This window comes from Peromyscus californicus, unplaced genomic scaffold, assembly GCF_007827085.1.
Source record: "Peromyscus californicus insignis strain IS unplaced genomic scaffold, ASM782708v3 Scaffold_17__1_contigs__length_78620276, whole genome shotgun sequence".
In the NCBI taxonomy this organism is placed as follows: domain Eukaryota; kingdom Metazoa; phylum Chordata; class Mammalia; order Rodentia; family Cricetidae; genus Peromyscus; species Peromyscus californicus.
This window is the reverse complement of record NW_026294469.1, coordinates 26,730,727-26,755,848: the sequence shown is the minus strand read 5'-3', so window position 1 is coordinate 26,755,848 and position 25,122 is coordinate 26,730,727. Positions and strand designations below refer to the sequence as shown.

Genomic DNA, 25,122 nt, shown 5'->3' with positions numbered 1-25,122 from the left:
TCTTCCACTCCAGTTCTATACAACAGAAGTTACATATTTCTAATAATATCCTTGCAAAGTTTGACTCTGGCAATAGAATGCCCACACTTCAAATCTTCTCACTTTTTTTTCTGTATGATTATTCTCTGAGTGAGAATGCACACTTGCTCACAAATGCAGCTGCACGGCACCCATGTAGCGGTCAGAAGACAACTTTTGGTTTCTATTCTTGCTCCATCCCTTTGTTGTTTTCCCACTTTGTACACCAGACTAGGTAGTCCACTAGCTTCTGGGAGTTCTCCTGACTCCATCTCCCGTCTTCACACTATGTAGCCGACTTTTATGAGTTCTGGGAATTTGAACTCAGATCCTCACACTTTTATGGCAAACACTTCTATCCACTGAGCCGTCTTCCTACCACTCTGTGATTATTCTTATCTTTTCTTTTTTTCTTTCTTTGGTTTTCTGAGACAGAGTTTCTTTGTGTAGTCCTGACTGTCTTGGAACTCGCTCTGTAGACCAGGCTAGCCTCTATCTCACAGAGATCTGCCTGCCTCTGACTCCCGAGTGCTGGGATTAAAGGCGTACACCACCACTGTTTGATTTGTATGATTATTCTTTTTTTTTTTTTTTTTTGTTTTTCGAGACAGGGTTTCTCTGTGTAGCTTTGTGCCTTTCCTGGAACTCACTCTGTATCCCAGGCTGGCCTCGAACTCATAGAGATCCACCTGCCTCTGCCTCCCAAGTGCTGGGATTAAAGGCATGCACCACCACCATTCGGCTTGTATGATTATTCTTAAAAGAAAATTTTTGGGAAAAAAGTCATGTCAAAATAAAATAATAACCCCATTGAAATTTTTATTGATACAAGACCAAGCACAACTAATTCAGAGAAAATATACTTTGGTAATATTTAACCTAAGAGTATATTATGAAAGATTTACAATTTTTTTCAACAAAATTTTCACTTTTCCTTCACTATCATTAAAGCTATTCCTAGATTTTTATGTTTCTTATTTTTGAGAAAAGGTCATTTTGCCATGCTTTTTTAACATGAGAAAATATAAAACTGTAATTATTTGGGTTCTGAACATCCAACCAGTCACCCTTATATGATTTGAAGCAAGGCAATTCAAGTAACTTTTTTCAATCAACTTAGATTTCCCAAGTATCTAATTTTCCATTCCTGGTGTCCACAGATATTAACATATTATAAACATAATTTCAGACAGTCATTTTGTTTTTGAAACAAGCCAAAGTATTATAGACAAATTATACATAGTCATTAAAACTATGCTGATAAGCTGAGTGATGGTGACACACACCTTTAATCCCAGCACTCAGGAGGCAGAGGCAGCAGATCTCTGTGAGTTCGGAGCCAGCCTGGTCTACAGAGTGAGTTCCAAGACAGCCCTGGCTACACAGAGAAACCCTGTCTTAAGAAAAAAAAGGGAAAAAAAACTATGCCAACAAATGATTTTATTGCTTAAATGTAAAATGTTACATTTCCTTAAATTTTACTTATTTAGTAATGAACATACATTAACTTTATAATAATATACCATATGCTTATGAATGATTTTAATTATTTTTAAATATGCGTGGAAAAACTTGAAAGAGATGCATAAATATAATTGTGCATGGTCTTGGGATTATAGGTGGGGTCTTTTTTCCTTCAAAATGTCTGTGATGTAGCTGTGGTACATTTTAACAGGAAAGTTGCTTTGAGATCATTTTATCCTTACTGACTCTCCACCTCCTTAGGATAAAACCTAAAACCCTAATGGTCGCACTGAAGGATCACCTAAATCTTATTATTTGCTAGTCTAGCCTCAACTTATATCTTGTTTTGACACATAGACTATGTTTTTTGGGCAAATAAAACTATTTTCAGCAAATTCTGTCTTTTCTCATTTTTCCAGGCCTTTATTTAGGGTTTCCAATGTGACTGAAAACTAAATCATATTCTAACCCCTTGCTTCCCAAATCACCCACTATTTATTCTGAAAGGAGATATCATACATAAGAAGATTTCCTTGTCTAGTCGAGAACTCTGACAAACACTGTACTAAGACTCTTGATGTCCTTTTGGGTTTCCCAGGTTATATGAATTTACTTCAATTTCAGCTTCAATGTGATTGTATTATAATTTATGGTCTACCAGTTTATTGTTATATTTTTTAACAATATAGATTACATCTTCTCTCCATACTTTCTCATGCTCAAAAATATCAAATAAATAAATAAATAAATATATGGAAAAAATTTTCATGTCAAGTAAAGCCACAAATACTACTTTAATAAAGTTTGGCTACATGAACATTTTAAGTAAAAACATGTGCTATTTTGTTCAATTAAAAATATCATAGCATACATTATTATTAAATTATTTTTCTCAAAACTGAGAAGAGATATAAATCTCCCTACCAAGGTTTAGAGAAAAATCAAGATACACATCTTTAAGGGAAAGGTAATTTAGATATTTTAAGACATACATAAAAGCACTTCAATATTACGTAGATGTTAGTCTGCTGGTGATAAAATTTATGATAGGGAATATCAAGTAATAGCAGCCTAAATTATTCACACCAGCCATCCTACTGAAAGCAAGTAAATGTTCTGGATAAAATATTAAATCTTAAAAAGGCCTGGAAGTCTGACAAGACAATGGGAGAACAGCAGGACAAATCTGGGGGTGATCTAACAATCTTAACGAGCTGTGAAACCTGTGGGCTACAACAATGCCCAGACTGGCAAGATATTCCCACTGGTGCATTAGTGGCGTGAAGTTTATAGGTAAAATCAACCACTTTCTGATTGGATATAAGGCCCTGCTCAACAGGTTGAAACCCATACCTGACACTGTTATTGGAGCAAAGAATTTGTAGCTAGGAAGGTCATAGGCCCTCGCAGAGAACCCACTGCTGCAATTCTGCTAAATGAATATAGCATTAAACCAGTTCTTAGTGACTTGTGATTACACCCATAGATGAGTGTATTGGTCAGCCCAGAGAAGCGTCTTTTTTTTTTTTTTTTTTTTGCAGTAGGTGGTGATTAACACAAAGAACCACAATTGGGCACAGTTCAGAGAAGAAGAGAGTGTAGAATGCTCAGTCCTCAATGGAACAGCTATGTCATACCCTCTCCACCCAAGGCTTAGGGATTATGGTTAAAGAGGGTGCAGAAAAAGTATAAGAGCCATACGTAATGGGTGACTACAGAAACTGGTGTTTTTTAGACACAGCAGGGCAGTTAAAGACCTGCATGAGCTCGAATCAGACAAAAAGTCCATCATTAATAGGGGAGGTGGGTGTGAATTCCCACCCCTAGCTAAGGAGTTATTGGCAACTGATAGTTTCTAGGAAAGAGAGCTGGTTTTCTTTAAGGGCATGGCCCCATGGTGGGTAGATCACCCTCTAGTGAAGGCCGCACATCCAAGAGTATATAGGCAGCATAAACTGTACTTGATGTGTGTGTGTGTGTGTGTGTGTGTGTGTGTGTGTGTGTGTGTGTGTGTTTTAGAAAGAGGACACAAGCCAGATATGGTGGCGCATGTCTTTAATACAAACACTTAGGAGGCAGAGGTGGGTGGATCTCTGTGACCTTGAGGCTAGCCTGGTCTACATAGTGAGTTCCAGGACAGCCAGGACTATGTAGAGAAACTCTGTATCAAAAAAACAAAAGGACACAAAAAGGTGAGTAGTGAAGGGGATATGGATGTGGAATGAATTGAAGGAGAAGGAATATGATCAAGATACATTATACAAAATTCTCAAAGAACTGATAAAAATGAGGAAATAAAAAGACATCAAGTGGCGCACGCCTTTAATCCCAGCACTCGGGAGGCAGAGCCAGGCGGATCTCTGTGAGTTCGAGGCCAGCCTGGGCTACCAAGTGAGTCCCAGGAAAGGCGCAAAGCTACACAGAGAAACCCTGTCTCGAAAAACCAAAAAAAAAAAAAAAAAAAAGACATCAAATACTGCAGAGATGTGAAGATGTAGAACCAGTATCCTCTGTGAACAGCAGTGTAAACTGTACAAGCACCACGAAATTCGATGTAGAGGTTTCTCAAGAAGCTAAAAGTAGAAGTACCGTACAATCTAGCTATACCACTTCTGGGAAAACACTCAAAGGAGATCTTGAACATCCGTGTTCATCACTGCTCTATTCACAATAGCTAGGAAATGAATCAGCCTGGATGCCCATCGACTGATGAATAGATAATGAAAATGTAGTACATATACACAATGGAAATTTGTTCAGCTATAAAGAGAAATGAGACCATGAAAATTTCAGGAAAATGAATGGAATTATAAAATATTATACCAAGTGAGATCGTGCAAGCCCAGAAATACAAATGCTCCATGTTTCCCCTTATATATGAATTCTAGTGTTGAATCTTCAAGTGTATGTGTTTAATTTCAGAAATTCATAGAGCTGGGAAAGCTAAAAAGGGCCCATGAGAGGGAAGAGGTGTTAAGGAGAGAGGGGATGCAGAAAACATATGATATATGAGAGTGGGCAGTAGTGGGAGTTTGGAGTTTAAGCTGGGATGGGGTGGAGGTAAGAGGAAACGGAGGTGGTGGTGGTGGTGGTGGTGGTGGTGGTATTGGTTAACCAAATCAAAGGATGTTTGAAAAGCCCCTATAGAAACCCAATATTCTGTAAGATGGTATAAAGATATTTGTTAGTTATGTTGTTTTTAAGCCACATAGTTTATGGTATTTTGTTGTAGCAACACAAATGGACAAAGACAAACTCTTTCATAGAGTCAAAAAGGAATTAACTTGTCTCAACTTATTTTATGAGGCCAGTATAACATTGATAGCAAACCCTGACATAGCATTATAAGAATGGAAAACAAGCCAATTTCTATAAACATAGATTAAAAAATTTAAACAAAATAGTAAAAAACTAAAGTCAACGACATAAAGGAGGATAATGTATCACAATAAACCTGGATTTACTCTGTTTGGTTTGAATGTCAAACAAAATAATATTGAATTATTATACCATTAATAAATCAATCTGAGTCATTATATAAATAAATAAAAGGATAAAAACCATATGACCTCAATTCACAAAAAGAAAAATACATGATGCTGTTAAGATCCATTAATGATTTTTTTAAAGTCTTAGTAAACTAGAAAAACAGAAAATCTCCTTAATCTGATAAAGAGTCTTAAAAAAAACTAAATCAAATAACATGTTTCCTATTAAATACTAATTTTTCTCTGAGGTTAGGAATAAGGTAAAACTACCCATTCTCATCATTTCTGTTCAGTATGACAATAGATTTCATAATTAATACCTTAAAGAAAAATATATGTTTAGAAAGTAAAAACTTAAACAAGCTGGTATTACTTGGAGATAGTATGATAGTATGTATAGAAAAATCTACATAGGAGATGGGGAGATGATTCAGTGGTTAGGACTGACTGCTCTTCCAGAGGATGTGGGTTCAATTCTCAGCACCCACGTGATGGCTTACCACCACCTGTAACTCCAGTTCCAGGAAATCCAATTCAATCTTATACACCCTGTGGGCTCCAGGCACATACATGGTACAGACATATGTACAAGCAAAACACCCATACACCTAAAATTATTTTAAATAAAAGTTAAAATTTTTATTTTAAAAAAGAAAAATCTGAAATAATATAAACTTGAAGCTAAATTTGGCAAGCTAAAGTTGGCAAAGATATTAGTACAAATTAATGCAAAAATCAATTTTATTTCCATATACCTTTAACAAAAAAGAATTATAAAATAAAAAATTTAAAGACCATGTGATTAGCCCAACAATGTCAGGTACTTAATAAAATGTGTGCAATAGTTCTTCACAGACACTTATACAAACACAGATAAATTCCGAGAAATGTAAGTGAAATAAATAAAAGAACTTGCTTTGTGAATGAACTGAATTCCTCATTATTGCTGTTAAACTCCATATTTTTATAGATTCAAAAATATATGAATAAAATATTATCAGTATAAGCTCTATTTTCTATAGGTCCAATGTAATACCAATTAAACTCAAAGCAAGGAATTTTTGGTAGAAATGTATTAGGCCCACACTATAGTTTATATAAGAAACGAGAAAGGCCCGAAATACCTACATTAAACTAGAAGTGAGAGAACTTACACAACTGCACACCAACCCAAATTTAAACTGACTATATTTAACACAGGATGGGATTGGCACAGGAATAGACAAGCAGAAAAATGAAACGTAATAGAGTCTGGAAACAGAACCAACATTTATGGACACTTGGTTTATAACAACGTAAGCACTGCAGAGTCCATAGTGAAAGGGAGACTCTTTTTTTTTTTTTGGTTTTTCGAGACAGGGTTTCTCTGTGTAGCTTTGCGCCTCTCCTGGAACTCACTTGGTAGCCCAGGCTGGCCTCGAACTCACAGAGATCCGCCTGGCTCTGCCTCCCGAGTGCTGGGATTAAAGGCGTGCGCCACCACCGCCCGGCTGGGAGACTCTTTTTAATGGCACCAATTAAATAGTGCTGAGAATATAGAAAACCCAACCGGGTTGACACTGAAAAAAAATGAATATTGACTTTCACATTATGCCTTAATCTAAAAACAGCACCGGGTAGTTTAAGATCTAAATGTTCAAGTTAAGACAGAAATGTTTTTGGAACTTACCACCTAAGTGTAGCCATTTATATTTAAGTTTTATTAAAAATTTGTCACATGGAGCAAAATAAGTTAAGTAAATGAAAGAATATGCTTTGTGAAAGAACTGGATTCCTCACTGCTGCTGATAAACCTCATATTTGTATAGAGCCAATACATATCTGAATAAAATATTGTCAGTATAAGCCCTATTTTCTATAGAGCCAATGTAAGGATGTCCTTGATGAAGCACTGCGTATTATTAATTTTATTAAATGTCAGCCATTAAGTGCACATATTTTAAGTATTTCATGTGAGGAAACCAACCTGAAAAAAAATGCTTCAGATGCTTCTGCTACATGCTGAAGAATGCCATTGCCTCAAGGAACATCAGTTGTTTCAGGATGATCTGGGTATTTCTTTACAGCTTCTTTACTGACAAGAAATACTAGCAAACCATGAGTATCTGGCTGATGTTCTCTCAAAAATGAATGAAATAAGCTAGTCATCATAAAGAAAACAACTAGTGATATTTACTCTGAATGACAAAACTCAGGATTTGGGATGAATGAACTTTGGGGGAAACTATGGGGGCTGGAGAGATGGCTCAGCAGTTAAGATCACTGGCTTCTCTTCCAGAGGATCTAGGTTTAATTTCCAGGACTCACAGCAGTTCACAACTATCTGTAACTTTAGTTCCAGGGAATCTGATGCCCTGTTCTGGCCTCTGAGGGCACCAGGCACAATGTAGTAAACAGACAGACATACAGGTAAGACACTCAGACATGTAATTTTTTTTAAATAGTTAAATCTCTCAAATTTTTGGAAAACATGTGTCTACCACTGTGAAATTCCAGCTTCATAATATGAAAGGCTCTCTTTCAAGGTCACAGATAGTATGAACAAATGTGTTTTTTTTTAAATTGCATACTAAAATATGTCCACACTTGAATGACTTTCATACCTCAGTGAACCAGATCACCAATAAGTAATGTTTTCCAAGTTACCAATAAGTATGAATTTTAAATTGCATATTAGATTGAAGTACAGTGTCTGTCATGCAAGCACAGAGGCTTGAATTCAGATTCCCAGGCCCCAGGCAGCACATGCTTGTAACCCCAGCCCTGGAAAGCAAAGACAGGCAGATCCTGGGAGCTTGTTGGCCATCGTGGACAAATCAATGAGTGTCAAGATCAGTGAGAGACTCTATCTAAAAAATAAAGGTGGAGAGCAATTAAGGAAAGACACCCAACCCTGACCTTGGACCTCCATGTACATACACCCACCTGCACATGAACACATACCATGTACCTACATACACAACATCACACACACACAAAGAAATAAATAAAATATGTAACAGAAAGGAAGGGTGGTTATCATTATCATTTTAATAGTAATTTATGAAAGTTCTAATACATTCACCACATTGAATGAAAACATAAATCTAGAAGTAAAAGCTGAGTTATTAGTCACATTACTAAGTATTACATTAATGTGGAATGACTGGCACTCTCAAATGCTGCTGCTAAGAGTGCAAATTGCTCAACTAATTTGAGAAACTAATGGCAACATCTATTTAAGCATGACATATTCATACCTTATTACCAAGAAATTTACACTATTAGTTTTATATCCAAGAGAAATGCAAATATATATGCAACAAAAAGTGTTGGCAGAATTGTTCACAGTACCAAAAGAAAAACTTGAGGAAAGCTTGCCAACAGAGAAAAAGAATAATGAAGTTGTGGTATATTTGTGCAATAAAATTATGAAGATATCTAACAGATAAATTATTGCTCTCCAGTAGAATGTCACATATGCAAATAAGTGAAATATCTCACATGAAAGCATAACCATACCACATAATGATATGTGATTAATGTGATTACTACATTACATATAACTAACATATATTATATGTTGGAGCTCACAATGGCTACATTTTGGAAGGGAGTCATGATGATGGGGATATCTCAGGTGCTGATAATGTCTGATTCATTTACTTTCCTAATGGTTGCATAATTGTGTTGGATTTGAAGTTTTCATCAAGCTGTGTATTTTTAAAATATGCACTTTCATGTATGTTATGCTCCAATTAAATTTTTCTAAAATAAAATTTATTTAAGGTAGCTAATGTCATATTAAGTGGAAAATTTGCACTCTGAAATCTGTAACTAGCAATGGCAAGAGCCTGAAAAATCAGTAAATTGAGCAAGAAACCAAAAACAAATAATGAACTATATAAAAACAATAATGAATTGAATAAAAAGCAAAGAAGTAAACAGCAGAAATTAAGCCAGAATGTAAATCCATAAGAAAGAGAAACTCAGAAACCAAAAGATAACACTGAAAAGGCTAATATAATCCACAAATTACTTCCCAGTCAAATCACAAAAAGTAAGAGGTGGCAATAAATGATAGCAGGGTTGAAACCAGGGCTGCATTCACAGGCCCTGCAGATGTAGAAAGACCACTTGAGGACATCATAAACAACTCTATGTCAAAATGCTTAAAACATTTATATGAATTAACACATTTCCAAAAAGTAAAATTTATATAAGTGAAACATCAAAAATAAGAATATAAATAATTCTATGAACAAATAAAATTTATTTCAGGCTTTAAATTTTTTGTGCAAGAGAATCTTTAGGTACAAAGAACTTTACTAGTGAATTCTACCAAATATATAGATTTTTATAAAGCTACATCACCAGTTTCAACTAACACATAATGACAGAGAATAGAATAAGGAAAGAGAGAGAGAGAGAGAGAGAGAGAGAGAGAGAGAGAGAGAGAGAGAGAGAGAGCTGTTTAACAGACCAAACATAACTTTGATAGCAAACCTTGATAAGAAAAGAAAATGGCAAATCAATCTTCACTGATGAACAGACACAAAAACCCATTATTAAGATGTCATAGCTGGTTGGTTTTCTTTGGTGTGAACATCATTTTGAATCTAAACAAAAGAATAGCACTTGCTTAAGGATTCCAGAGAGTAACCACAGTGGTCCTGGATCCAGAGAATATACCTGAGGATATTTCATTAGGATTCTGATATGCAACCAGAATATTTTTAGGTGTCAGCCAGACAGCTCTAGGAACAGCCATGAATTTGGTATGTAGAAGAAAAGCCTTTTCCTTTTTCTGCAGCACAGAGTTTGTGGTTCAGTATTCATTCCTAGATTCCAAAGCAAGTTCTAGACGAATATACAGTAATCTTCTGTGTTTCTGTATTGAGGATGAATTATTTATTTCATAAGTGTAATATAAAAGATATACATTATTTGTATCCTGAACCATCCTCTTAGCCCTTCAATTAAAACTGGGCACAATTCTCTCATTCCTATCTCTCCAGGCTTAATCTTCCTATTCCTGCAAGAGACTCCTCTTCCACCCTACTTCCACTCCTATTGGTGTGGGCATTATTCCTCCTAGGTTCTTCCCTCTGTCCCTTTCAGCCTTTCCTCATAGCCCATCCCCTCAGAGTAAAAGGATGGAAAAAGATATTCCAAGCAAATGGGACCAAGAAACAAGTGGGCATAGCTATTTTAATATCACACAAGATAGATATCAAAACTAATCAGAAGACATAGGTAAGGACACTACATACTAATTAGAGGAAAAATCTACCAAGAGGTTATTACAATTCTAAACTTTTTTTGCACCAAACACAAGGGCCTCAAGTTTATAGAAAAAAAAAACCCTACTACAGCTAAAATCACATATTGACCCTCACACAGTTGTAGTTAAGTGACCAGGACTCTACCCTACTCGACAGGTCAGCCAGACAAAAATTAAACTGAGAAATGCTTGAATAAAATAATGTCAGAAATCAAATGAACTTAGCAGACATCTACAGAAAATTCCACCTCATCATGAAAGAATATACTTTCTTATCAGCAGCTCTTGGAACTTTCTCCAAAATTGATCAAACACTAGGACAAAAAGCAACAGATAGAAGAAATTTGAAATAACACTCTGCATCCTATTTGAACTCCACAGATTATAGTTATCAATAACAACAGAGAGTTTATATAAACTCAGAGAAATCAAGAAGGAAATTAAGAAACCTTTTTAGAATTAAAAATGAAAAGAGAACATAACCAAACCCACAAGAGACAATGAAGGCCGTCCTAAGGGGCAAGTTCGTAGCACTAAGTATCCACATCAAAAAAGTGGAGAGACCAAATACTTAGGAACTTAACAACACACCTGAAATCTCTAGAACAACAAGAAGAAATAAAAACCAAAAAGAGTAGATGGCAAGAAAAAAATCAAATCCAGGGCTGAAATCGATGAAACAGAAATTTAAATAAAGTAACAAAACAAAACCAATATAAAAATGAAACAAACATTTGGTTCTTTGAGAAATTTAACAAGAATGACAAATCCTCAGGCAAATTAAAAGACAGAGAGAGAAGATTCAAATTAATTAGAGATAAAGGAGTCATTACAAAAGACACTGGGGAAATTTAGAGAATCATAAGGATACATTTTAGAAATATGTGCTCTAATAAGCTGGAAAATTTAGAAGAAATGGATGGATTTCTTGACATACACGACTTACCAAAGTTAAACCAAGATCAAATAAGCAATTTAAACAGACCTATAACCCCTGGTGAAATGGAAGAAGTGATTAAAGTATTACAAGCAAAAAAAAAAAAAGCCCAGGGCCAGAATTCAACATAGATTTCTACCAGACCTTCAAAGAAGAATTAATGCCAATGTTCCTCGAATTATTCCAGAAACTGAAGGAATATTTCCCAACTCTTTTTACAAAGCCATTATTATCCTGATACCAAAACCACCCAAAAAACCCAACAACAGAAATAAAATTATAAGCCTGGCAGTGGTGGTACATGCCTTTAATCCCAGCACTCAGGAAGCAGAGGCAGGTGGATCTCTGTGTGTTCAAAGTCAGTCTGGTCTACAGAGAGAGTTCCAGGACAGCTAGGGCTACACAGAGAAAACTTGTCTCAAAAATAAAACAAAACAAAACAATCCCCCTCAAAAAACTGAAAACAAAACAACGAATCCCACAAAATTATAGACCCACATCTCTATGAATAGAGATACAAATAGTCTCATTAAAATACTTGCAAACTGAATCCAAGAACACAAAAATGATTATCCACCATGATCAAGTTGCCTTATCCCAGAGATGAAGGAATAGTTCAACATACATACATCAACAAACATAATCTACCAGTAAACAGACTGAAAGAAAAATACCACATGAACATCTCAGTAGATACAGAAAAGGCCTTTGTCAAAATCCAACACCTCTTCATTATAAAAGTCCTGGAAAGACTAGGGATATAGGAGACATACCTTTACAGAATAAAGGCAGTTTACAGTAAGCCTATAGACAACATCAACTTAAGTGGAGAGAAACTCAAAGCATTTCTACTAAAATCAGGAATAAGGCAATGTTGTCCACTCTCTCTGTACCTACTCAATATAGTACTCAAAGTCTGAGCTAGAGCAATAAGACAACTGAAGAAGATAAGGGAAATACAAATAGGAAAGGAAGAAATCGAAGTATCTTTATTTGCAGATGATATGATAGTATACACAAATGACCCTTAAAACTCCACCAGGAAACTCTACAGCTGATAAATACTTCCAGCAAAGTAGCAGGATACAATGAACACACAAAAGTCACTAGTCCTCCTATAAACAAAAAACAAACAGATTGAGAAATAAACCAGGAAACAGTACCCTTTAACAAAAGCCTCAAAAATATCTTGGGATAATTCTAACTAAGCAAAAAGTTTAAGTCATTAAAGAATGTATCAGAAGACGGAAAGTTCTCCCATAATTCATGAATTGGTAGGATAAATATAGTGAAAATGGTCATTCCATCAAAGGCAATCGATAGATTCAATGCAATCCCCATCCAAATTCCAACACAATTCTTCACAGAAATTGAATAAATAATCTTCAACTTCATATGGGAAACATTTAAAAAGGATATGTAAAACAATCCTGAATAATAAAAAAACTGCTGGAGGTACCATCATCTCCAACCTCAAATTATACTACAAAACTATAGTAATAAAAGCAATGTGGCATAGGCATAAAAACAGACACATTGATCAATGGAATGAATTAAATACTCAGACATAAGTCCACACAATATGAACACCTGAATTTTTTTTTATAAAGAAACCAAAAACACACACTAGGAAAAAAGACAGCATCTTCAATAAATGATGCTGGTCAAACTAAATATCAGCATGCAGAAGAATGCAAATAGGTCCATATCTATCACCCTGAATAAAACTCTATTTCCAAATAGTTCAAGGACCTCAAGATAAGGCCAGATATACTGACTCTCTGACAGTAGAGAAAGTGGGGGATAGGTCTGAATTCATTGGCATGGGAAAGGACCTTCCCGAACAGGACATTGACAGTGTAGGCACTAAAACCAATAATTAATCAATAGGACCCCATGAAGCTGACTTCTGTGTGGCAAAGGAAACCATCATTTGGGCAAAACAGAAGCCTACAGAATGGGAAAAGTTCTTTACCAATTATACATTTGACAGAGGGTTATTATCTAAAATATATAAAGAACTAAAAAAAAAAAAACCACCAAGAAAACAAATAACCCAATTAAAAATGGGATCCAGAACTAAGCAGAGGTTATCAAAGTATGAAACACAAACACAGAAAAGCTCAACATCCTTAGCCATCAGGGAAATTAAAATTAAAATTACTTTGAGATTTTGTCTTACTCAGGTCAGAATGGCCCGATCAATAAAACAAATGACAGCATATGCTGGTGAGGATGTGGGGTAAGGAGAACACTTACTCATTGCTGGTGGAAGTATAGACTTGTACAGCCACTATGGAAATCAGTGTAGCAATTCCTCAGGAACCTGGGAATAGATCTACCTCAAGATCCAGCCATGCCACTCTTTGGCATATATAAACCCAAAGAACTCTAAATAAATCCTACTAAGAGATACTTGCTCATATATACTCATTGCTGATCTATCCATAAATAGTCAGAAATTGGAAACAGTCTAAATGTCCATTAACTAATGAGTGGATAGTGAAAATGTGGTACATTTGCACAATGGAATATTATTCAGCTATTAAGAATGATGAAATTATGAAATTCACAGGTAAATGGATGGAGGTAAAAAAATCATTCTGAGTGAGGTAGCTCAGACACAAAAGGATAAACGTTGTATGTTTTCTCTTATATGAAGATGTTAGCTTTTAAGCTTTCGATATGTGTGCTGCAATCCATATAACCACAGAGGTTAGGTACCTGATAAGGGACTAGGGGCAAGAAGAGGATGTCCAAGGTGGAATAAATACAATATAGTGCTATGGAAAGACAAAGGAGGATTAAATAAGAGGGGGTGGGAGAGAAGGGTAAAAGAGGGAATTGGGGGAGGGACAATTAGCACTAAAAGTGATTTGAAAAACTATATGGAAACCTACTACTGTAGAAGCTTACTAAAATATATAGATATATGTTAAAAGAACCTATATGGAGTCACCAAATAATAGGGGAGAGAATTCCCCAACTAGATATCTTATGCCACCAAGAAAAAACCTCCAGTTCCAAGAATGGGATAGATAGATAGATAGATAGATAGATAGATAGATAGATAGATAGATCGATAGATAGATAGATAGATAGATATAGATATATGTATATGTATATGTGTATATATATATATATATATATATATATATATATATATATATATCCCATTGAGGCCAAAGGAGCCCTATGGAAACCCCTAAACATCACAGGTTGTTGTCAGGGTTATTGGTTACTCTCGGCAACCTGATGGTAAGCCTCTATTGCTGAAGACAATACTTATCTGTATCATCCAACATGGAAAAGTTAAGCTGGTGCCTAACTAGAAGCTTCACCCCTACTGACTAGCACCATGATACTGGAAGGTACTTGGCATGTTACTGGAGGAGAAAGATAATCATCACTATCACCAACCTATAATCCCTGCAACCTACAACAGCAACCTGCCTGAAGATATACTGGTGCAATAGTGTCACAAATGTTATGGGAGTAACCAGCTACTTTTTTAAATTGGATTTAAGGCCCATTCCATGACATGGGACCCATACCTGGCACCACTTATGTGGCCAACAACCTGGGACTAGAGAAGTCATGAGCAGAGGGGAAAACCTACCATACTATTATCCAAAATGAACACAGCAATAAAACGACTCCTAGTGACATATTGCTATACCCATAGATCAGGGCCTCACTCAAACCACATCAAAGAATCCTCTTCTCACAGTAGACAGGAATTAATGCAGAAACCCACCACTGGACAATGTGTAGAGAGGGAGAGACTCTGGAGCACTCAACTCTTTATCAAACTTCTCCCTTCAAGGCTCAGAGGTCTGTGTGGAAGAGGTGGAAGATAGTTAATAGCTAGAGGTGATGGATAACTCTAAGGAAACAGTGTCTTGCAGACACAACAGGACTACTGTACATAAAACACAAAGACTACGGCAGCATGCACAAGACCTGCATAAATTGACATCCTAGCACAGAGGGAAGGAAGTGAACACGGGATCCTACCCCAAACCATCTTCAATTGATACCCACTGGCCACAGGAAAACTCAGTTTTCTCCAGTGGATACGCACTGAGTATATCCAGGGCAGGTCCCATGCCCAGAAGTAGTTAGTTAGTCAACATAAAATAAAACCAACGATATTTGGGACTTTTTATTTCATTTTGCTTTGTTTGGCATTTTTGCTTTTGTTTCTTGAAAGTATATTTTGTTTTTTGAAAGAGAGGAAAAAAGTTTAAGTAAGGAAGTGGGGAAGATATGAAAGGGATTTTTGTTTGTTTTGTTTTGTTTTGTTTTGTTTTCTGTAGTCCTGTCTGTCCTGAAACTCAATCTGTAGATCAGGCTGGCCTCAAACTTGCAGAGATCCACCTGACTCTGCCTCTTGAGTGCTGGGATTAAAGGCATTCATCACCACACTTGGCTGGGGAATTTTTTCAATAAAAAAGAGAGATGCATGGCAAAACAAACAAAAACACCTAGGAAACAAAACAAATGATCCCTTCATCATTTAGTTTGTCGTATTTTTGTTTGTTGGTGAATTTTAATTACTCTTATCAACAAATTCAAATAACCCATAGTATTGCAGTCAGGATCTTGGGCTGTGGTCCTTATTTATTTGATGTTCTTACAAATGTTAATATTTCTGACATGCACTTGAACAACATAATAAAAACTGTGGTAGTTTGAATGCACTTGGCCCCCATAAGCTCATAGGGAGTGGCGCTATTAGGAGGTGTAGCTTTGTTGGAAAAGGTGTGGCCTTGTTGGAGGAGGCTGGTTGACATTCACCTTTAATCCAGACCTTGAGGCTGGAGGGCACACCTTTAATCTGGGCCACACCTTCTGTTGGAAGTGTGTCACTGTGGGGGCAGGCTTTGAGGTGTTTTTCTCAAGCTTAACTCAGTGTGACAGTCAGTGGACTTCCTGTTGCCTCTGAGTAAAATGTAGGACTCTCAGCTCCAGCACCACGTCTGCCTGCATGCTGCCATGCTCCTGGCCATGATGGACTGAACCTCTGAACTGTAAGAAAGCTCCCTCAATTAAATGTTTTCTTTACAAGAGTTGCCCTGTCATGGTGTCTTATCACAGCAATAGTAAAACCTAACTAAGGCAAAAGCCTTTTAGCAATTAGTCAGTCCTCAATGCAACCCATATAAGTGAATATTATTGTTTCCCTCTAACTGCAAATTTTAAGGCAACGACAACAAAAAAATCAATAGATCACTAACATATCAGACATATTGTCAATACTTTCCCTCTCACATATTTCTGGATATTGCTTTTCTTGTCTGTCCACTCAAGGTATAATGCTATGTTTCTTCTTAAATTATTTCTTTTTAATTTTTGAGATTATAATATAGTTATATCATTTACCCCTTCTCTTTTCTCTCTCCTAGACCTTCCATATGCCACTCCTTGCTCTCTTTCAAATTCGTGGCCCCTTTTTCATTATGTATACTATATAATTACCTATCAGAAGTTCTCTGTTTTATAATAGGTAACATTATACTATCTTAAGTACATAAATATGTAATATAACAATAATCTGCTTATTCTGTATAAAGTTACTTGTATGTATGTTTTCAAGAATGACCCTTTGGTACTGGATAACCAATTGGTGTGCTCTTCCCTGGGGAAGACTCTATCACTCTCAGAATTCCTTAGTTGCCTGTCATTCTTGGTGTAGGATTGAGGACCCATGAAATTACCACCTTTCGTGTTAGCATGTCTATTCATGTCATTTTTGTTCAGATCTTATTTATGCAACCATATTGGTGAGACTTTATGGGTATAGCTTCTGACACTCCCAGGAGTAAACTCCCAGATCCTCTGGCTTTTACCATCTTTCTGCCTCCTCTTTCACAGTGATCCCTGAGCTTTAGGTACAGGAGTTGTGTTGTAGATGTATCCATTAGGACTGGGCTCCCAAAAATTCTGCAAGATTCCACAGGAGAAAAATCAACCAAGAATTTTACCCAGCTTTGATACCTATGAATCACAGCAATAACCAGCATGGCATGAAAACCATAAGGGTGCAATAGTGGTACACACACCTTGGCAGCAACCAACAGCTCTCTAATTGGACTTCAGACCTGCTCACAAAGAGGGAAATCACACCTGGTACCAGAAACCTAGCCAACTACCAGGGCTGTTAAAGTTATGGACCATGGAGAAGAACTTACCACTGCCACTTTACTACATCAGCATGATCCCTAACTACATTCTAAATATTTATCCTTGTGCCCACAGATAAGTTTAGCTCTCTCCCTTCATTGAGGAAACTTCTCTTTGCCACAGAAGAAATCCATTACAGAAAACCATAACTAATCAAAATATCAACTTCCTTTTTTACCTGAGGGTCCCTATTTTACAAAAAATGCTATTATACTATCTAAATGATATTTTTTAAAAATCTGAATATATTTCATATTTCATGCAAGCTTCCTAAGTTATATTTTAAAGTGTGACCAGTATCATCAAAATCAAAATAGTTACAAGGAAACATCTAATCAACCTATGATAAAGTCTACTTACAAGTGCATATCAACAAATAAGTAAAAACATTTTGAATGCCAAAAACATTCTATTACTCTGTAAACAGGTCACATTGCAAGTATCCCATACCCTATTTATTCTGGAACAATAACATATTAATATAGCAATGAGATGCCTAGTCCAGTAACTTTGGTATAAAATATTTAAGACTAGTTGTATGCTGTTTTCCAATCCATTTTTGTTACAGTGATGTATGCTTTCTAAAAAATTGCCAACACTTCAATTATAAATAGCAAGTTGAAATTTACCCCCAGGGGTACCTTCTCTGATACCAGCTTAAGAAATTATACTACCCAACAGAAAAGAAAACAGGGACATGAAGTACATTATTTGTTGCACAGTAGGTCAATTTTGTTTGTGTCTGTTACATAGTTTCAATAAGAGATGCAGATGAAATCCATGTTTGACTGGATTTCTTAAGCTGCAATTTTTGGTAGTATAACTGTCAATATACTATAAACAAATTAAAATGAGAAAACAACTGAGAACTTAACAAAATATAAATGGATGATTTCGCATTTTCTTGCTACTTTATCTTTCACATGAGATCAAAATGTGAAAGAGGGGCATTTTTCTCTGCTATTATTTTTTAGTTTTTTAATAGTGGGAGGTGATGCATGCCTGTGGATCTGCAGGTGTGTGCACCCATGCTCCACGTGTGAAAGCTAGAAGAGGACACGGGAGGTCTCCTACCACTCAGCCCTTTTACTGAATTAAGACAGGGTTTCTCACTGAACTGGAGCTCACAGTTGGGCTTGTTGTGTTAGCCTTGTAGTGTCCAGGGTCAGCCTGTCTCTGCCAGCCAACACAGGTACAGTCTCACCCAGTTTGCAGCCTCGCCCAGTGTTTTACATGGATAGTGGAGATTCAAACTCAGCTTCTTATACATTCATAGCAAGCAATCTTACCCACTGTGACATCTGCCCAGCCTTTTAAAAAATAAAGATCTCATTTTCTTTTTTAAATTCCATATCCATTGGCCTTTATTATGACTTACATTTCCATTTTCTAGTCAAACCCATCTCTCAAACTATCCCTATCACTAGTATCCTCACCTCTCTTTTTTACAGAAGGCAATGATCAGGGAGTGGTGGCATTACACATTTAATTCCAGCACCTGGGAGGCAGAGCCAGGCTGATTTCTATGAGTTAGAGGCTAGCCTGATCTACATGGTAAGTTCCAGACCAGGGTTATATGGTGAAACTTGGTGTCAAAACAAAGCAAAAACCAGAAATTAAGTAAATGAATGGTAATTATGTATCAGGTGCTTTGATGCTTGAATTGTTATCATTGGAACACACCAATTGCCTCCTTTAACACTAGCAGGATTTTGTAGGTAGCATTTTCTGCAAATTTCAAAATGATGTGTATTCTATTGATCCCTTTGCCATCTAAAGAACTGGAGCCATGCTCATCCCAGAACATAACACTGAAGTGCTATATTTCATGGTAGTTTTAGGGCCAGAAAGTTCCTCTACTCAACTGTCTTATTGTGGATGTCATGAAGAAGAAAATAATCATTGAACCATTATATTTTGAAATGGTCATCAAACTATTAACCACATAGACATATTGTATATTGTAAAACATGTTGAAGTGTTAACGTTCCAATCCATTGTTTGCACACTTATTAATTCCATAGGTATAGTTTATATATTGGATTTTATCATAGCATGTGAAAATAGTAATATATAACATTATAATAAATCTAAATCGCTTGTATTTGCAGTCCCATCATTATTTGGGGGAGAATAATTCACAAGCCATTTTCTGCTTATTTTTTAGAAGAGTGAAACAATGAATGCTTTGTTCTTTCTTGTATTCATGATTAGTTTGAGAGGTCAGAAAACAATAGTGTATAATAGCAATTGTGTAAAATACACTGTCCTAACTACAATCAAATTTTTTGAATTCCCAAAGCCACTGAAGTATTTGAATTACTTAACTTGCATTATGTGCTTCACTCTCAAATATTGTGGCTTCTAAAATAAGAAAACTGAATTCAAGTGGAATGAGTTTTGAAAAATAAGTATACCTCTGAAGACACAGATGTGTCTGACAAAAGATTATTCATTTTTGTTTCTGGAAAAAATATGCTTAATAAAAACAAAATAAAAGTTGTCAAGACATTCACCCAACCAGTGTTATCATCTTTAGATAATACAATAGATATTTGGAGACATGCTCGTAATTTTTGTGTATTTACAAAGTGCTGTGGAGCTATTAACTACGTTTAGGCATGCCTTTCTCAAAGAGTGCTTGCCACAATGATATCCAGAAAAGTATAGGATGTAGAATATGTCACATTGTATTAAATGTCATCCAAGACCAAAGTCAAATGTCATCTCTACTACAAAGGTCTCTTTGATTCCTTCCTTCCATCTAGATATTCACTCACATTTTGTCTCTGTCTTTGATAAATATCCGCTGCAATTTATTTTGCGTCTCTAGTGATATCATCTTTTTGTAAAGTATTGTAGTGATCTGAGTGTCTCTTCCTCCGTGTTTTGTCCATGATCTGCATATGCACATGTTTTTTTTCACTTCAGGCATCTGAGCACCTTTCTCTCACATCTGTTGCCCAAGAAACACTCCAGCACTTCATTGTCTTTAGTTTTAGACCTCTATTCTGTATTACTTTTATTGATTTTTGTAAGTTTTAATGCTTTACCTCATTTCTCATAAATAAACTATAAGAGCTGGTGAAATGGCTCAGCAGATAAAGGTGCTTGGCAACTGGAGTTCAGTACCCAGAACCCACGTGACAGAAAGAGAAAGCCAGCTCCCTCTGATATCCACAGGCACACTACGTTTCACACAGGTGCACATGTGTGCGTGCACACACACCCACACACAAATCAATCAATCTTTAAAAATTAATTTATAAAAAATGAACTAAGTTCCTTGAGGTCTAGAACAATATTCTAATGCAGATTCTCAGAATTCTTGACATCTTGAGAAGTATTCAAATGATTAAATATCAACCAAAGAAAGACTCCTCTATGAGACAATCTAGAACATAGTTAGCAGCTATCTCCTTGTCAGAGGAGTCAAACACCATAGAATGTGCTTACCATGGCATTGAGATTTGTATGATCTTTTCTATTCCGAATCTGAGCACAGGATATTGGCAAATTCAGTCCTACACCAGTGGCCAGATTTCTCAGATCAGCAGCATTGTATTTCCCATGCAAGAGCAAGTTGTTACTACCAGAACCAAGTCCCAGAGAGGTTTGATAGAGATATGTCTGAGAAAGTCTCTCAATTGTAGTGACATCTATTGTGGCTGATGTCACCCAAGGACTAGAAGTCATTGTCCTCTCACGTTTTGTATTTTCTGGAGAATGACAGCAGTTATGAGAGCAACAATCTGGGCTCTGGCTCAACTTGATACATACAAAGAAAAGCAAGCACCCTAGAAACAAAAAGGAAATGCAGACCAGGGCTAGCTATCACCAAATACAAGTTCCGGGCAGAAAACTGTACTCTTGGTTCCCAGATATCTTCAAAGTCTGGAAAGACCCGAGGGACAGAGGTGCTCAATAGCACACCCAGAGTGACAGAGGAGGAAAGTGGAGGCTCTCCGTGGTCCTGAACCACTACCACCACCCTCTGTTTGACTGCATCAGTGGGAAAAACTAAACGTGCAGTCCGAAGCTCTCCCATATTGACTGAAATTCTGAAAAGACTAGAGTCGGAAGCCTGAGAAATGTGGTAGGAGAGTCAGGCATTGGAACCACTGTCTGCATCCTCTGCTACCACTTTTGTGACCAGGTGTCCAGCTCGGGCAGAGCGGGGCACCCTTTCCACTGGGATAGAGCCATTTCTAGGCAAGGGAAACAAGATGGCTGGTGCATTGTCATTCCTGTCTACCACAAACAAGTTCACGGTCACCGTTGCACTTCTGGGAGGAGTGCCGCCATCTCGGCCTTCCACTTGGAAGTGAAGCCCCCTGAGCTGTTCAAAGTCAAAGGAAGTTCTGGCAGTGATAACACCGCTAGTTGGTTCCACTGCCACCAAGCTTGAGGAAAGTAGCATCCCTTCAGAAATGACATCCAACAGCTCATAAAAGACAAGGCCATTCTCCCCCAGGTCTGGGTCCTGAGCAAACACACGGCCTAATGAAACTCCAGGGCTATTGTTTTCAGCCACAAAAAGTTCCTGTTGTGACTGAGGAAAGCTTGGTGTGTTGTCGTTCACATCAGCAACTGACACAGTGAGTGTCCTTCGGGTGCTCAGCGGGGGCGAGCCACCATCTGAAGCAGTGATTAGGACCTGGTATTCACTTGCTTGCTCCCGATCCAGGGGCCCATCAGTCAGCAATCTGTAGTAGCTGTCAAAGGAAGCCTTCAACCGAAAGGGACCTTTGCTGGACAGGCTACATGTGACCTCACCGTTGGAACCCAGGTCCTCATCCTTTACACTAAGGAGAGCAATTACTGTGCCAGGAGCTGCATCCTCGGGTACTGGGCTGGAGAAAGTCATGAAGTCCATCTGGGGGGCATGATCATTCACGTCAGTCACCTCTACAAGCAGTTTAGTAGTGCTAGCTAGACTAAAAGCACCTTTGTCTCTTGCTTCGACATATGCTTCCAACAACGTTTCCGGTGGACCTAGCGAAGCAGCTACCTGAACCTCCCCACTTTTAGGATGTATGTGAAAGAGGTGCCTCAGCTCTGCTGGTGTGCTATTGCTTAAGAAGTACCAGACGTCCCCATTGGATCCTTCATCCGGATCCGAGGCTTGAACGTGGAATAACACAGTCCCATTGGGTGCGGTCTCTGGAACCTTGGTACTGTATACGGAGTGCTCAAATACAGGCACATTGTCGTTGGTATCCACCACAGTGATGGTGACTTGAGCATCTCCAGAGCGTGCAGGCAGGCCACCATCCTGAGCAGTGAGCACCAGCAGGTGGGTGTCCCGCTGCTCTCGATCCAGCACTTTCTCCAGCACCAGCTCCGGGTATTTGCTACCATCGGCCCGAGACCCCATGTCCAGACGAAAGTTCTGGCTAGAGCTTAGGCTGTAACTTATCAGTCCGTTGCTTCCCTCATCAGCATCTTGGGCATTCGGGAGAGTGAACCGAGCTCCTGGTGCCAGGAACTCCGGGATGTGCAAGTGCATGTCTCCAGCAGGAAAGAGGGGTGAGTTGTCATTGGTGTCCAGGAGGTGAACACGCATCTTATGCAGCTCCAGAGGGTCATCGAACATGAGCTCGTATGTCAAGATGCAAGCAGCTTTGGCCCCGCACAGCCGCTCACGGTCCGCTGGCTCTCGAACCACCAAGCTACCGCTGCCCAGATCCACCCCGAAGTAAGGCTCGCTGTAGCTGGAAAGGAAGCGAAAGTTCCGCAAGGACAGAGAAGCTGCTGACAGCTTCAAGTCCGAGGCGATATTGCCTACCGCGACTCCGGGTTCCGTCTCCTCCAACACTGAGTGCTCCAGCTGTCCCACCGCAGCAGCACCACAAGAGACCCACCAACACAGAACTGCCAAACCCCAACCCACCATCCTCCCTTTCCGCGTCCAAGCTCCAGCTGCGGCGACCTGGGACCATGCTCCGAACTCCCAAAGAGAAGGAGCCTCGAAAAGCTTGCGTTGCTCCGCCCGCTAGTACTGCAAGCTTGAAGTGCCCTGGCTACCGGCGTTGCGCCGGGGCTGGGCTGCAGGGTGCGCCGGGTGCGGAGGAGCGCAGCGCCGCCTAGGGGTGCAGAGGTAAACTGCCCGGGTGGGGACGCTCGGTCCGTGCTCGCCGGGGGCTAGGGTCCGGCGCCTGACTCAGGCGGCTTGTTTGGTGCTGGACCCGTAAGATGCTGAACTGACACGCATCCTGCCTGTGACGTTTTCTAGGTCTACTCTCTGTGGCTGTCGAGCTCTCGGCCAGCCACAGCTGGTTCAATACGGGGCCACAAGGCGGGGTCTCTGGTGAGTGGTGTCCATTTCAAACTTCCTCTGGACTCAGGCTTTTGGAGGCAGCGGAGCCAAAGGGAGCAAGATTCGGCGCTCCGATTTTTTCAGCGAACCGGTCGATTCTTTTCCCTGAACAGTAACTACCAGCCCTTCTTTTCAAGCCGCCCTAGACTCTATGGAGTATGGAATAGGATGTCATCCACCAGTAAAAACCGAGAATCAAAAACAGGCTTTGGACCTGTGACCTGTGACCGTGTGGAGGAAAAGAAAGCACTTACTGGCGTTCTTCAGCACAGTGTGCCCAGGACCCTAAATGCACTCCCTGTAGACATTTGAAAGCAGCAAAGGGAAGCAGCTTCACTTTCAATCTGCTCGTCCACAGGGAGAACAGCGATAGGTTTTACAAGAAGCATCTCTGTTTAGGCTTCAAAAAACAGGTCCACGTTCTACCTAGCACCCTGCAGTCAGCCTTTTTTCCCTGAGGGGCGAGCTGAAAAGAATGATTTAACTAAATATTAAGCATTAAATTGCTCATTCAAAATCTTTCCTTTAATATAGTTGTTCAAAGCCCCTATGGATTAAAATTTGAAAAGCAAAAGCTGAACAGGATCAAAAAACCAGAAGTTCACACACTATTGTATTTTCTGGCCAGAGAGTGGATGACTGTGTAAGTTAATCACACATTTCTCTTGACGTTTCAGAGCTGTGAATTTTTCTGTTTTCAGTTTACCTGTTTAAATGGACAAGTTTGGCATCCTCTTCTGAAGACCCAAAGTGGAATTACCAGCTCCAGTGTTCCACTGACTACCAATTATTCCCCTGAGCATCCCAGGCAGATTCCCTGTCTCACCAGGGAACTAGAAATAATAGGAAGCAACACAGGGCAATGAAAACGGTAAATGGGTCCTTACTAGCTTGTCTTTACCAATCAAGGAAAACTTTGCCAAAACTGAGACAAAAATAAAGCAAGAAGCACATCGGCCTACAAGGAAGTACCAGTGTGGACATCATTCACAGACCTTAGTAGGATGTGAAACAGCCTCCCTAAAACTGAATTTGTTCCTCACCAAATTTCCAAAGCAAAGTGAATTGTTTCTCTGCCAGGGAGTAGGATTTGCACTTTCTCCCTGTAGTTTAGCCTTGCCTAGGTAGGCTGCTTGCTGTGGGATGAACGACTATTCTCTCCATTTTTCCACTTATTCGCAGCAGAATAAATACAGCTGGAAAGTTGTACTCATCTTTGGGAAGCCCTCTTTAATTTTAAGACCTGAAGTCAAGCCTGCAATTATATCAGGTGTAGGAATTCTGAGCTGTGTCTGGAAAGACAGTGTGGGGGGTACAGAGGAAGATGTGAGGAAAAGGAGAAACTCATAAAGAGAATCAGCATGGGAAAATCTCCATAGTGAACACCACATTTTTAGTTTTTCCTTTTCTTATCTCCCCATTTAGACTATCATTGACATCTACTTTC

General features: G+C 38.4%; 2 protein-coding genes across 12 annotated transcripts in view; both read right to left on the bottom strand.

Annotated features, from left to right (window-relative positions):
* Positions 1 to 25,122, bottom strand: part of LOC128112710 (protocadherin alpha-C2) — a 246,646-nt gene that overhangs the window by 65,804 nt on the left and 155,720 nt on the right. The gene's annotated exons all lie outside the window — the stretch shown is intronic.
* Positions 14,523 to 24,043, bottom strand: Pcdhac1 (protocadherin alpha subfamily C, 1). The gene is given in 2 exon segments (XM_052741965.1): positions 14,523 to 21,187; positions 21,189 to 24,043. Coding segments are annotated over 2 exon segments (2,463 nt in total). The 5' UTR covers positions 23,253 to 24,043; the 3' UTR covers positions 14,523 to 20,788.